General features: G+C 42.8%; 1 protein-coding gene across 3 annotated transcripts in view; it reads right to left on the reverse strand.

Moving 5' to 3' along the window:
• Positions 1–356: 356 nt before the first annotated feature.
• Positions 357–15,090, reverse strand: part of znf438 (zinc finger protein 438) — a 54,494-nt gene continuing 39,760 nt past the window's right edge. For 2 of the 3 annotated variants that reach the window (XM_086307326.1, XM_086307327.1), the window contains 2 exons: positions 3,329–5,094; positions 357–3,193 (listed from right to left, as the gene is read on the reverse strand). In XM_086307326.1, the coding sequence (XP_086163452.1) occupies positions 2,605–3,193; positions 3,329–5,070 (2,331 nt within the window). In that variant the 5' untranslated portion in view covers positions 5,071–5,094 and the 3' untranslated portion in view covers positions 357–2,604. Of the gene's footprint in view, positions 3,194–3,328; positions 5,095–8,848; positions 14,074–15,090 lie in introns of those variants that run through there. The other variant, XM_086307328.1, reaches the window with a different exon arrangement.

A 15,090-nucleotide genomic window follows, 5' to 3' on the forward strand; every position in this document is an offset into this window, starting at 1 on the left:
CCCCTAGTGGCCAACCCAAGCCACAAGGGGAGCGGGCCAATGACCACACTAGAACATCCAGCCACGCACCTCAGAACCAACAAGAACCTGAATCCCAGGAAGGGGCAGAAGCGTCCAGACGGGAGCAGTGACCATGTCCCATCTTAAACTAGGCCCAGCAAGCCCCAGCCCCATTATTATAAAGAGCTAATGTTAAACCTTCAAATACACAGTGGGTGGCATCATGGCGGCTCTGTCCATTGTTTTCAAATACAGTCTATGCTTCTTACAAGTTTAGCATTCTGAACTTTAACTTTTCCTGAGTTACTGTTTAGTGAAAAAAAGAAGAAGAAAAAAAAACGTCCACACACACACAGTGTCCTGAACAAAGCATATCTTTATTCTCATAAACATCAGGTTCTTCAGGTACATAAACAGCCACAAGCACGAACACTTTCAGTCTTTTGTTATTTTTTTTGTTTCTGACAGCCAACATATCATGTGAGCCAAACACATTACATCGCCTAATGTGAGATTTTTCACTTTCTGACTTTTGCTGACAGTCATACACGCACGTATCTGAGGAGAGAAGAGACTGACCCTTAAGCCTGCCACTTCCTGGTTTGCGTTGAGGGCTTGAAAGCGAAGAACAAGTCACCGATGAACACCCAGACACATCAGAGTACTCTCTCAGTGCTTTGGCCTTCATTCAGTCCCCTGTTTGTGTCAGACACATAAGGACAGCTCTACATGGCTTTTTGTTGCCAGTGCTGGCAATGATATATGCATCTTGTTTCCCCTCCTTCACTGACAGAACAAAGCAGCTGATTCACTAGTTACTCTATGTAAATATATATATATTTATTCTCATTATATCTATATATTCTATCTATAGAATAAGTCTATGTAGCATATATATACTTTTGGTAGGTCTTTTAAAAGATTCAGGTACATTCACTTGACCCTGTGATTTTTTTCTTTTCTTCTTCATATGAAAGATACATACAGACAGACGTTAACAGAGCTACTGTGCTCCCCAACCAAGAGCAAGACATTTAAGCACCCCCACCCCCAAAAAAGAAGCAAACAACAAATGTCTCAGTGCTGGTTCTTTAAGGACCAATAACAAGCATAAATATTCTCAGAGACCTCTTTAATAATCTTTAATAGTATAAAATAGCATATTTTCTGGACTTGACAACAGTTTATATTAACTCTATTCAGAGTCTAGGTGCACACAATTCCACAGGTGCGTACATGAGCTGGCAACAACAGGTAGGCGATTCAATGGTTTTCCTTTGCGTATTTACTAAACCGATGGTATTCTGTCAGTGGTTGAAAAAGCTTCAATGCAAACCTCACTTCTACAATCACAAGTGTGAATAGACCCTTGGCATATCACAGAATACACATATAGGCATTAATCGACAAGTCAAGAAGATAGAACTCGGCTTACTGAGGACCATACCAATGATAAGTCACGTTACGCATGAACACCAACATTTTTTTTCCGTTTTTTTTTTTCTCAGAAGGCCACAAGGATGTCACTTGGGTGCTGGTTAAGAAAAGTGTTCCTTCATGGGTCCAGGTGGATAATGAACCCCAATACTGCCCTTAATCGGACTCTGTTACACGAGCAATACTACACTGAGGATTGTACAGTTACAGAACACTTTTAAACTGTTATGACGCAAAGGCCAGTGGTTAAATTGTCAGCCACTGAGATGGTACCCAATGAACTACTTTTAATTCAGCCGTCCCCGAATAAAATGATCTCCTCAATGCTCTGTTGTAGTATCTAGCCATGCAGACCTGGTAGCTTGAGTCATCTTTAAGATTTCTGACTCTATCTGATAAATGGAGGTGACTAGAATTAGTTTGTGCTCACATTTTACATATCCCCAATAATGTTTTGCTTATAAAAAATAGCAAAATGAATGGGAAATAACGAGTAGGAAGCTGCAGGAGCTATTGTGACTTATGAACAACAAACTTGGAGCTACAGCAGTTGACTGCTAAACCTTTGTCCTGTGAAAAATGTGCCTGGTGTTACATGGAAAGGATTATCTGGCTACAAAAACATGTTTCGCTTTTAAACATTTGATCGTGTGTGGTGTCACTTTTCGTTTTGGTTCGGCACGTTTAAAAAAAAGAAAAAGATAAGAAAATCTGATCTTATCTGCATGGCTAGATATATTAAAGGGTGAAATGACCCCTGGACTATTTCAGTTGGGTCATAGATGACCTCTAATAACTTTTAAATAAACAATAGATAGAAAATAATCATTTGCATTTCCAACGAGATATTAAATACATACTTCCAAACAAAACAAAGTCCAAAAACAGAACAGTGCAATCAAAATAACATGAAAAATGATATTGTGTATAAAACTGGATTCTCTGACCTAGCGAGAGCATCTCTTGCAAATCTTAACACAAAGATCACTTTTCACCACAGGCTTGATTTTATCTTTACTGTTTTTCATCTTTTGCACAAGGTCAGATTTCTCCAGTGGTGAAAGATGAAACTAGTGCTATAAGAGAACATCTCTATCCCTGTGCTGCTGATTGTTAGAACTGAGTGTGTATGAGTAGGAGCCCACGCCAACCCAAAGGGCCAGTCGGCTAACGCGGGCTTGGAGCGGGAGTTTCCAGATCCCGGTCGGCCTCGCCCTCTTCCTGGCCAGAGTATGAGCTCAGGGCATCCCACAGCAGGCTCGGACGCTCACAGTGGTGGTGACACCTCCAGTGCTCCATGACCAGCTCTTTAGTGTCTAGCACCTCACTGCAAAGCACACAGTTAAAAACTGCACCTGTGGCAAGAATGCCGAGGCCTCCGCTGCTTTCTGGTGATGGGAGGACCCCGCTGTCATCTCCTTCCCTTCCTCGGTGGTGGGACATGATGTGCTTCTTAAGCTTGGAGAAAGAAAAGAATTCTTCGTCGCAGCTTCCACACTTGACCAGATTGCGCTTCTCATTTAACTGTCGCCAGTAGTGGGCAGCGTGCTTTACCAGTTCGTTCTCAGCCTCACGGCCTCCCCGTGGGGGTTGGCCCTCACAGAGTTGAATGTGGACCTCCTCCCCGTGCACATATCGCAAATGCATCTTCATGTCTGCAAAGGTGGGAGTGATTGCCTGACAGCGGCCACATTTGATCTGCAGCTCCACAGGATCTTCACAATCCTGTTCATCTGATGGTTCCGGCAAGCTGCCCCTGCAGAGAAATAAAAGGAATAAGGTGCAGTCAGTCAGTATCTTTGGCTGTTTAATTCCCCTTGCCAGAAGTTAAAGATCAAAAATGAGGTTGCAGCATATATTCATTAGTTATCTCAATCGCTAATAATCTTACCCCTCTACAAGCACGTCTTCCTCGTGATGACTGACTGACGGCTCCACGGTTAGCACCACCTTATGGACCTCTCTCAGATGACTGAAGTATACCCCAACATATCCAAAGGCCTTTTCGCAGAACTCGCAGGATAGAGAACGACGTGGCCGTACCTCAGAGTGATGAAGCTTCTTGTGGGTGCTCAGGCTGCTTGAGTGAGCGTACGTCTTGCGGCAGACGGGGCAGATGTGCGGCCGATTGTTGGCGTGACTGTTCATGTGGCTCTGAAGGTGATGCTTGAATTTGAAGCAGCGGCTGCAGGTGGGGCAGCGGTGGGGCGGTCGGCTTCCTATGAACACTCTAGGATGGGAGCCTCCTCTGAGGTGGAGGGTTACCGGGGTTGGCTGAGGTGGACAGTCCAATGCTTTTGTTGTGGTAGAGGTGGGGAGCTGATGACCAAGTATGAGCTCCTGTTCTTGGCCATCTGGCGTAATAGCAGGCAGACTAACCAACTGGGGAACTGTCTCCATCACCAACATGGGCTTGGGTCGAATGCTGCGGTATTTTTTTGAAATATCAACTTCCTTTTGTTTGGATCCTGGAACAACTGCCGGCTGTTTCTCCGGGACCCTTCTACGGAAGAAGGATAAAGACCTTTTCTTGCGGGCTTCAAAAGCTAAGATGTCTTCCATTGTTTTTCTCTTCCTTCCTCTCTTCTTGCCAGGTGGCTTCTGGAGTGTTCCTACAACAGGCAATAATGTGGGCTGGGCCTGAGGCTCTAGACTGGAGTTAGGCACCCGGTTGTGACTCAAGGTTTCAGCTGTCTCGTGGGACTTGGATGTAGAATCTAAAGGGCTGGTGAGTCCTTTCAGGCTAGGTAAACTTTTCTTTTCTGGAGATAAATTATTGAGCTTGGCAGCTGGGATGAGGGTGCTCTTCATTTTAGAGTAGGGCAAAATGGGTAATTTCCCCTTAGGTGGGGATGGGATAATCTGGACTGCTTTACTGAAGATAGCTGGAGAAAGGACAGTGATACTGCCCTGGGTCTGGGCTGCAGCCAGCTTAGATTGGCACACTCTCACTGTAGTCTTATTGTCCTCCGGTGATTTGCTTTGGGAGCTTTTGATGGAAGCAGGGGGGTACTGCAGGTTCTGAATGAGACCAGTGGTGGTAGGTCGTTCTGAGCCATCTGGTACTCGCTCCAACTGAGAACCCGGGTAGAGGACAGCATTATCTGGTAGAAGAGCAGTAACAGAGATGTCAGAGGAGGCTGGGTCTATTAGAATTAGCTGCTCTGAAGGCTCTTCTTTGGGCACAAGGGTTTCCTTTGTGTGCTTGGTCTCTTGTAGATTCTTCTTAATAGCTGTTGATGCTCCACAACCCACTGATTTGGTCTGTGCTGAGTCAGAAACTCTGGAGGCTGTTTTCACCCTGGCAGGTAGTGGAGGAGATTTGACCTTATCTGTGGTCCCCTTGCTCCTCATTGGCTGGTATCTGGGAATGGGTAGTTTAAGGTTCTTCTGATGCTGCGGCGACTGAGAAGAAACAGAAGGTGGGAGCGCCACCAGGGAGAATGTGCCATCTTGACCTGCTATTTGCATGAGTGCATAGTTTTGGGTGGGCACAATGATGGACTTGGGGCTTGAGGCAGTGGTAGCCTCAGGCAGAGCAGATGAGGGCTGACAGGACTGGACCGCAGGGGAAGGAGAGGGCACCACAGCCGGGGCCTTGGGGGCAATGCTCCGAAACTGAAGGCTCTTCATCTGATGGTCTGCAGTCACTACCAACTGAAACACAAGCATAAAAAACATGTATATAAGTTCATGCGCTGAGGGCCTTCAGCTTTTCCAGTCTTAAATCCCCCTTAAACCCCGAACAGGCAACCCATCAGCTAGCCTGCATGCTGATGCTCTGACAGGAACAGCCAATAACGAACATCAAGGCCAAGACGTCCTGATCGTATTTACAAATGCAGATATACTTTTACATTAAATACTTACCAGCATGCTGCCAAAATGTGCATTGCTGGTGACTAGAACTTCAACTAACAGTCCTTGGTGCCAAGGCTGAGATAAACGAGGAGTTATCTCATAAAGAGGAACAAACAGTACTCCAAGAACAGACAAAGCCCAGCAGAAACCTTGAGGAGGAGCTCCATTTGCCCCCACCCGGGAAGAGCCTCAGAAAGGAGAGACATCCATGGCATCTGAGGAAGAGCCTCAGAAAGGAGAGACATCTAAGGCAAGAAGAGGGGTCCCTATTTGCCTCCAACTCTCTCAACAACACCAACGACCAGGACAAGGGACCACGACCTTCCCCAGTCCCCCAAACCCCTGACAGGCCATCACCCTCCTCCCCCTCCCTTTCTCCCTCCTCCCCACACCTGAAATTCACTGAGGAGATGATGGAGCGGGTCAATGCTGGGCTCAGATCTACCCCCCGTCCCAATCCATTTTTGTCCCCCATAAACCCCCCACCAGAGCGGCCAAAGGTTCGCCATCGAGCCCCACCCTCAACAGAGCAATCGAAGTCACATTGCCCAGCCTCGCCCCCCTTAGTTCCTCTTCATGCCCTGTCTCCGCAGTCTGATATGTGATATGTGAAGGGTCCGGGCTGTGAGGATTATGGCAGTGATGACTTTTCCCAGGAGAAGCTGGGACCCTGTTTACTAGAAGGTTTTAAAATTTCTGTACTTTTAGGTGACAGGAGACATGTGGCCTGGTCAAAACACAGAGAGCTGCACTCTAAAAGATCTTTAAACATAGTAAACATACCTTGTGTGCCACAGACTGCTCCCAAACATGAGGGGACAAGTAATACCTCTAAAACACTTAAGTTGGCTTTATTAAACATTAGATCTCTAGCTGGGAAAACATTTTTAATTAATGATTTAATCACTGAGCACAGCCTTGATTTTATGTTTTTAACTGAAACTTGGTTGGACCAAAGTAACAATGGAGCTGTTCTCATCGAGACGACCCCTCCTAACTACAGTTTTATCAGTGAGGTCAGGGCGAGCAGGAGAGGAGGAGGGGTTGCTGTAAGCAGCTATCTCCTGGAAGTTTTCAGTCTTTTGAATATGTGGCTTTACAGCTGAAGGCCCCATCCAAAGTTGTGTTTCTTAATGTTTACAGGCCTCCCAAATACTGCACAGACTTTTTTAATGACCTCAGTGAACTGCTGTCTGTGATCTGTGTTGATTTTGACTGTGTAATTATTGCTGGGGATTTTAACATTCATGTGGACAACCCTCAGGACAAAGGGACTAAAGACCTGAGTAACACTCTGGGCAACTTTGGGCTGACTCAGCATGTAACAGAGGCCACACATAATAGAGGACACACTCTTGACCTACTGATCGCCAAAGGCCTGAGCATTTCAAAGGTTACTGTGTCTGATGTGGGCCTGTCTGATCATTACTGTGTTTTCTTTGAAAGTAAAATCTCAGCCCACACAAATATATCAACAACAGTGATCACAAAACGGTGTATAACTGAACACAGTAGTGCAATTTTTAACCAGGTCTTCCCATTAACACCTGACCTGCCCAGAGGGTCAGTCAATGAGCTCGTCAATAGCTTCAATGCTAACATGTTAAATGTAATGGACACTATTGCTCCCATTAAGGTGAAGGTTATCTCTGGAAGGAAAAAGTCTCCATGGAGAAACTCCACACTGGTGAAAAATGAAAAAAGAGAGTGTAGGAAAGCTGAGCGCAGATGGAGAAAAACAAACCTCCAGGTTCATTATGACATTTATAAAGAGAAACTTCACAATTATAATTTACAACTGAGGAATGCAAGGAGGTCCTACTTCTCTGACATCATCACTAAAAACAGCCATAATGCTCGGGTCTTATTTTCTACAGTTGACAGGCTAACAAACCCTCCTGTGTCAGTGGCAGCTGAACTTCATTCGACCATGGCCTGCAATGACTTTGCCAAATTCTTCACTGAAAAAATCCAAAAAATTAGACAAGCAATTGGTACATCAACAGCAGATCCAGGATATGTACTGTGTCCACCAAAAAACTGTTTAAACACCATGAAACAGTTTCAACCTATTAACAGCAAAGACCTGGAGGACATCTTAGGTCAACTGAACTCCTCCTCCTGCTGTTTAGATGTCCTGCCAACAAGTTTTTTCAAAAAGGTCTCAAAGACTTTAGAGTCAGACCTGTTACAGATCGTCAACTTTTCTTTATTATCAGGTGTGTTTCCAGAATCACTAAAAACTGCTGTAATCAAACCTATACTGAAAAAGGACAATCTTGACAAGACACAAATGAACAACTACAGGCCGATCTCAAATCTCCCGTTTTTAAGTAAGATCATTGAAAAAGCAGTTTCCCAACAGCTCAGTTACTTCTTAAAACAGAATAATTGCTACGATGCCTTCCAGTCAGGTTTTAGACAGAACCACAGCACTGAAACCGCTCTGACCAAAGTGTTTAATGACATATGTCTGAATACAGACAGTGGAAAAATGTCAGTCCTAGTTTTACTGGATCTCAGTGCAGCATTTGATACAGTTGACCACAACATATTACTCAAACGACTGGAGAACTGGACAGGTCTTTCAGGAACTGTACTAAACTGGTTCAAAACATACGTAGAAAACAGGAAATACTTTGTATCAATAGGTAACTTCACATCTGAGCAGACAAGTATCACATGTGGAGTTCCCCAAGGTTCCATCTTGGGACCCCTTCTGTTTAACATCTACATGCTCCCACTGGCACAGATTATAAACAACAACAAAATAAACTATCACAGCTATGCAGATGACACACAAATATATATCACAATGTCACCAGGAGACCGAGGCCCTGTACAGGCTCTTGGTAAATGCATTGAGGAAATCAATGACTGGTTGTGCCACAATTTTCTCCAGCTAAACAAAAACAAAACTGAGGTAATAGTCTTTGGCGCCAAAGAAAAACGATTACAGGTCACCAGAGAACTTCAATCTATACATCTAAAAACCACAAACCAGGCGAGAAATTTGGGTGTAGTGATGGATGCAGACCTAAACTTAGAAAAACACATTAAGACAATAACAAAGTCAGCTTACTATCACCTCAAGAATATATCAAGGATAAAAGATCTGAGGTCTCAACAGGACCTGGAAAAACTAGTCCATGCATTCATCTTTAGTAGGCTTGATTACTGTAACAGCATCTTTACAGGTCTACCTAAAAAATCAGTCAGACAACTACAGCTCATTCAGAACTCTGCTGCTCGAGTCCTCACTAAGACCAAAAAAGTGGACCACATCAGTCCAGCTCTGAGGTCCTTACACTGTGTGACAAAGTGGGTGAGAAGACCATTTGTCTACATTCTTAGTTAACATTCTTGTTTTGATTTAACCATATTTCACATGTAATCTGCAATAGGCAAACATCTACTATCCCGGGTTTGTTTATGTTCTGCACTTTTACAGATTATATAATATAACATCTTGGTTTAAATCAATTCATGCAAGTTTGTTAAGTTAACATGTTATTTATTTCAACTGTTAATTTGTATTGTTTGAACTTACCTTTACCTACCTGTCTTCCAGAAGCAAAAGGAGGAAATGTAGTTCTACTTCCTGCTTTATACCTTCTGGGTTCATCTGAGGTCACAGGAAGAGACCAAGGGCAGGAGGGGAAGAATTCTTATAATTTAATAAAGTTGATTTTAAAGGGTTTATAAAGAAATAGATTTAATGTTGTGATATGTATTGATTACACCAGAGTTTATGTTGCCAGTCAAGAGGAGTAGTAGAGGATGAATATAATCATGTTCATCTCACCTACCTACTGAATGGAATAGTCCAGAGGAGAAAGTGTTTGATTAAGGGGACTACTTAAGCAGACGAACTCAGGTGTTTCAGAAGAAGGGTTCAGGTCAGTGTAGCTGTGTGCAGTTTGACCTTAATTTCCGTTGATTTAAGTTCAGTTATGTTTATTTGAATTGAGTTTATTATAGAGTTGAGTTTCTTATTTGTTTCTTTGTAAATATTCTTGGGCCACAGAATGGTGAATAAATCACTTGCTACACTGGACAGCATCAGTCTCCTGCACTTCTTTGACCGCTTAAGTCGAGTCCTACCACACACTGGCTGCCTGTCCGTCAGAGGATAGACTTTAAAGTTCTGATGCTGGCCTATAAAGCTCTGAATGGTTTAGGACCAAAATACATCAATGACCTCCTGACCCAGTATGAACCATCCAGATCCCTCAGGTCATCTGGATCCGGTCTTTTATCAGTTCCCAGAGTCAGAACCAGACACGGAGAAGCTGCATTCAGCTTTTATGCTCCTTATATCTGGAACAAACTCCCAGAAAGCCTCAGATCAGCTGAAACACTCAGTTTATTTACTCACCTGTTCTCAGCTGCATTTGAATAAAGCACCAAATCCACACTTTAAGCTTAAATTTCAAAACTTACATTTAACTACTGATTTTATCTACTGTTCTGATTTTATCTGTTTTGATTTTATATACTGTTGTTTGTTTGTTAATTAGTTAGTTAGTTTATTTGCTTGTTTTATTCAATTTTAAATCATGCTTTTTATTTGTTCTTGTTTCTAATGTCTCTGTAAAGCACTTTGAATCACCTTGTTGTTGAATTGTGCTATACAAATAAACTTGCCTTGCCTTGCCTTGCCTTACAAGTATCACATTTACAAAGCAAAGACTTCTTTGCTTTGTGTCGAGGTGTTCATCAGTGACTTCAAGTATTGTAAATCTTGCCCCGTGGATGCAGATTTTGTCTATGAACGAGGCAAGATTTTTCCACATGAACAATGAAAGTCAACGCTGCAACACGTAGCACGTGCGCAGGCTTAAACTGGTTTGGTCTACAGACAGCAACAAGATGTGGTCAGAATGGGCGGGAGATATATTTTGGATGCATTTTTTACTCCTGATGCAAGAACAATTTTCAGAAGCCAAAATTTAAGTATTCTCACTGCACTGTTAGTGAGAACTGGTTAGAGTTCATGTCATTGTGGTTGATGGTTCGGACCTTAATATAAATGCAACCCCTCTGCATACGGTCTCCTTTTCTTTCTTTTTTTTTTGTGGTGTCGCTACTTTGCAACCCAAGCAAGACAGCAGCAACGTGCAGTGTGTAAAATGCAGGCATATGCACAAGTGTGACAAGCTGTCCTATTACCCATGTCTCTCTAGACCCAAACAGCAGACTCTCTGTCCCCCAGGCTAAGGACAGAGTGCCCCCTTTGATATGGGCTCAGCATGTAGTCAAGGTACATGCTGAGGATCTGTGGTGAAGGGACTCCTTTTACCTCCCCCCTCACTTCCTGTAAGGATCAGTCAATGGAGCGTGAAAGCTGCTCCCTACTCAACCTGGCCAAAGGCAACGAGGATGTCCCTGAAAAAAAAAGACCTGGGTTTATTTTATCATCCCTTGTTCACAAATAACAATTCATGGTAGCCCAGTGGGGATGAGGCTTTGCACTCCGTGTTTCACCTTTCTGACTATGTTGATACAGTGGGGGAAACTATAACCTCAGAGTGAGGTTTTAAGCAAGTCTTTATTATCTCAATCTACCATAGCGTTTCCATCCATCAATCAAAAGCCACAGGTATGGTTTTAAAAACAAAGACAGAATTCCCTTCATTTATATCAATACTCTATCTTTATATCAAAAGCAGGGACAGATTACACTGGAATGCTTCAAAAGGCCTAACTGTAAACAGACTCTGGGATTTCAATTTCACATTATAACCTGAACCTTAATAGCACCGTTTGATACAGGCAATGTTCCAGCTCCACTCTGTAATACCAAACAGCATAAAGTGCAACAATCTGGAGGTGTTACAAAAGGCAAATATTTAAACAAAATCATTTCTCCATACAAAACCCCCTGCCTGCTTTCACGCTCAAAGCCCTGCACACTCAAAAGGAGGAGAGGAAGAGAAAAACGGCAAAGGGCATATTGTTTAACAGCTGGAAGTGTTTCTGTGCACAGATTATTTATACAGTACCCCTACCGCATTACGACTCCATAAAGCTGGAGATATTCCTCCTCTGTGTGGATAGTTGATTCCAATTTGACTGTGACTTTGGCAGAACACAGAGTGGAATAAAACTGTGGGATGTGCGTTCCTCTGGGTGCTTTATGTAGGTATAAAAAGTGAGAGAATGGACTTGAGGCAATACCTGTTGATTAATTCTGCAATGTGTACATTAATTAAGTTTCTATCTGTGGTGTTATTGCGTTGCTGTGTTTTATAAGACCATATTCACTGCAGGAGGAAGAAGTAGGAACAGAAAGAAAGGGGGAAACTTCCTCATGATTTTTGTTCAGGGAATTTATCCTTGGGCAACTTTGTACACAAAGAAAGGAGAAGGCTCAACCTATGTAGGCAGCTGAAGCACAACTGCACAGTCACTAGGCAAACAGAGCAGCGCCAGCGGTGGGAGATCAGGAGGGTTATGAAAACTGTCCTGGTGTAAGATGGCTCCAGTGAGTCGAGCTGAAAGTTGATGACCACCGTTTATGTTCATAAGCTTAAAACAGTATAAATTTACACTCTAAAAATTACCTATCCAAAGCCTGAAAACTGAATACCTACCTAACGATCAGCCACCTGATCGTTAGGTAGGTATATATGAATGTTTTACAGAGCTGCCATTGTCACTTAGCATGCTAACTTCCATTCATTTGTGGGACTCATTTTAGCTCATTTCAGGATTTAATCTCTGACTGTTTCTTTTGTCCAGACTCCCTCTCCACATCTGTCCCTCCCTGAGCCTTGTTCTGCTGGAGGTTTCTTCCTGTTAAAAGGGGAGTTTTTCCTCCCCACTGTCACCAATTGCTTGCTCGTATGGGATGATCTAATTGTTGAAGTTTCCTCTGTATTATTATAGTGTCTTTAACTTACAATATAAAGCATCTGGAGGCCATGATAAAACCATATTAAACTGAACTGAATGTACTGTTATCACAATTAAGACTTGTTCTCATTTTAAGAGGCCCTAAAGACAACACTTTAAAAAACACTTTCGGGCCACATCTGCTAATTCACTTCACTGAATGGGTCAATGACACAACACAGACCCCTTTACTGTTGCACAGAAGGCAATACAGATATATGTCAAAGTGCTACTTTTAAACTTCCAGCTATTTTTGTAACCCTTCTACAGTTTGCTAATTTCCCTCCGTGTGCTCATAATTTGATTCAGGTCTCAGTATGTGCCTCTATCTACATAACCTGCATTTTAAAAACTCCCTTCTTCCACTTCAGGCACATTGGAGAGGGAAGAGACAAAAATGAGAATGAGAAAGAGGAAGGAGTGGGCAAGGGTTTGATTTCTTGTTGATGTAACAGCAGCGGTCAACTTGCCCTGTCATCATTCTCTATTCTCCCCAGAAGGTTATTTTGGTGTTCAAACACAAAAAGACACCAAATGAACAGAAATCAAGAGCAACGGTTGTTTAAAAGCTAGACCTGCAGCCCTTTGCAATGTCCAGTTACAATCAAGCACAAGCTATAATAAAATCCAGCTAGTGTAACTAGAATTTTTAATAGTTCTGTTGTTTTCTGTTTCACAGGTCAAAGCATTTCAAGGCTCAACATCTGATCAAAGAAGACAACAGAATGCAATGTCATTTTCAGTAGACACACAAATGATAGACAAAGCTTTCAGATACCTTTAGTTGTTATTTTACACATGACAGGATGATGCTGGCACCAGCGTACTTAACCAAATATCCCATTAGGCCCAGTGATGAGCAATATCTGGATCCTGCCAGATTTTGTCTGTCCACTCTAGGTCTGATCAGCTATGAGTTTTTGAGATGGCTGCTCTGCTTACAGTTTCTCCAGACTAGTGGAGCTCTGCAACAAATGGAGATGGTGTTTCTTGACCATTTTATTGGTGAAAGCTAGGGCTGCTCAATTAATCGAATTTTAATCACGATTACGATCTGGGCTTTCAACGATCATTAAAAATGACTAAGCCGATTATTAGCTCCTCCCTCGTGCTTTACTCTCGCACTGCTCCGTGTGGCAAATCGAGCGCACCTCTCTGCATTTCGAACACCCGTCACAACAATTAAGAGGACCCGAGGGAAGCTCGGAAAGCTAAGTAGAAGTTATTTGGAGAGGAGAGTGACTGCCGTTGGTTGAAAAGAGAGGTAAAAAAAAACTTCAGTGGTGTGGAAACATTATGGGTTCGCAGAGTCAGACGTGAATCAAGTAGACACAGTGTGTAAACTTTGCTACAGTGTCGTAGCTGCACCACAGAGCAACACTGCAAAGTTCACTAAACATAGATGTTTACATTTTTCATTTATTTTTTATATTGCAAACATTTGCACTGTTATCAGTATTTGCACACTATTTTATATTATTTTTTGACAATCTTTAAAGTCATTATTCAATACATTGTTATTGTTAAATAAATATCGTCAAATAATCGAGATCTCAATTTCAGTGAAAATAATCGTGATTATCATTTTTGCCATAATCGAGCAGCCCTAGTGAAAGCCTTTTTCAATCTGGTTACATCACTTTGTTTGGCCATCTGCCTTGGATCTTTGAGGGATGATTAGAAAAATCCTAACAGAAAGCTGGATCTTAATTCAAGGATGGTCCTGCTACGTGCCCACTCTTTGTCTACGTATAGAGAATGGATAAACTCCAACAAAGCACAGGCTACAGAAGTGCACTTATGTGCAGTCCTCCAAAAAAAAGGAAAGAAAAAGGAGGGGTTGGGTGATGATGCCATATGTAAATTGGAAAGATAATATTTTTTAATGTGTTATTTTTTTGGGCCTTTCATTTTTATAGACAGTGGAGAGTGGACAGGAAAGTCGTGGAAGATGCACAGCAGAGGGCTTTGGATCGGTCGCTCCATTTCACCTTTGCGCCATGTTCGCCTGCTAATCGTGTGACCTAAGCTAGCATCAATGTAAACCAGACTCACCTCAGTAAAGCTCAGATTAGTGTGCCGTGACAAAGATTGCTCATTAAATAAAATTCACAGTAATTACAAAGAAGTCTTTGCTTTGTAAATGTGATTTATTGTGTGCAGAAAAATAAGCAAGAAGTGCATTTAATTCATAAAACGTGAAGGGCCTGTGAACACTTTCCAAAATAACTCATCCACACACTGATGGCCGACATGCTCCCGTAAAGAAAAATGTCTTCGAATGCGAACCCCATTCACCTTAACTGTTATGCAGCTTTGACTCGAGGGGGCATAACACAACAAGGCTAAGAGACAAATGTGCAAGCAGGTCACTGATGCTACTCAAACTGCTGCTGGATTCAAAACGCCAACTGCTCCGATCTGACTGGGGTCAGAGGTCACTGCTAGGGTGATGCAGAAATCTGGTTTCTGGAGAGAATGTAAGAAACTAAGGAAGAAAGAAGAAAAACGATAGTGTGTGTGTGAGAAAGAGGGGGGTTGCTCCACAGAGACAGATTATCAGGTAAAGCCAGAGGGGTGAGAGGTGAGGATCTGGTGTTTATGCTGGAAACAGGTCAGGGGTGAGCAGCAGGGCAGAGTGGGGACGGGCCAGGCATCCACCTGGAATGGAATGACATGGTATGAACTGCAGACGCTTTACTCACACACACAAAAACGTCAGCTCATGCTCTCACAGCTGAACGCTGGTCACATGAAGATCTGGTCCAGCCAAGACCGACTGGCCGACCAGCCAAAACAACCCACCTATTGTTAGGCAGTAATGCAATTTAGTGAGAACTGAAAGCGCCACTTTGTTCAGTGTCAAAACATGAAGAGCACCGTGTTTGGGGAGCA

This window comes from Aulonocara sp. 'chitande type north' Nkhata Bay, linkage group LG9 (assembly GCF_057382095.1).
Source record: "Aulonocara sp. 'chitande type north' Nkhata Bay isolate Kocher_YH1m ecotype deep benthic linkage group LG9, A_spYH_male_GT1.1, whole genome shotgun sequence".
In the NCBI taxonomy this organism is placed as follows: Eukaryota; Metazoa; Chordata; class Actinopteri; order Cichliformes; family Cichlidae; genus Aulonocara; species Aulonocara sp. 'chitande type north' Nkhata Bay.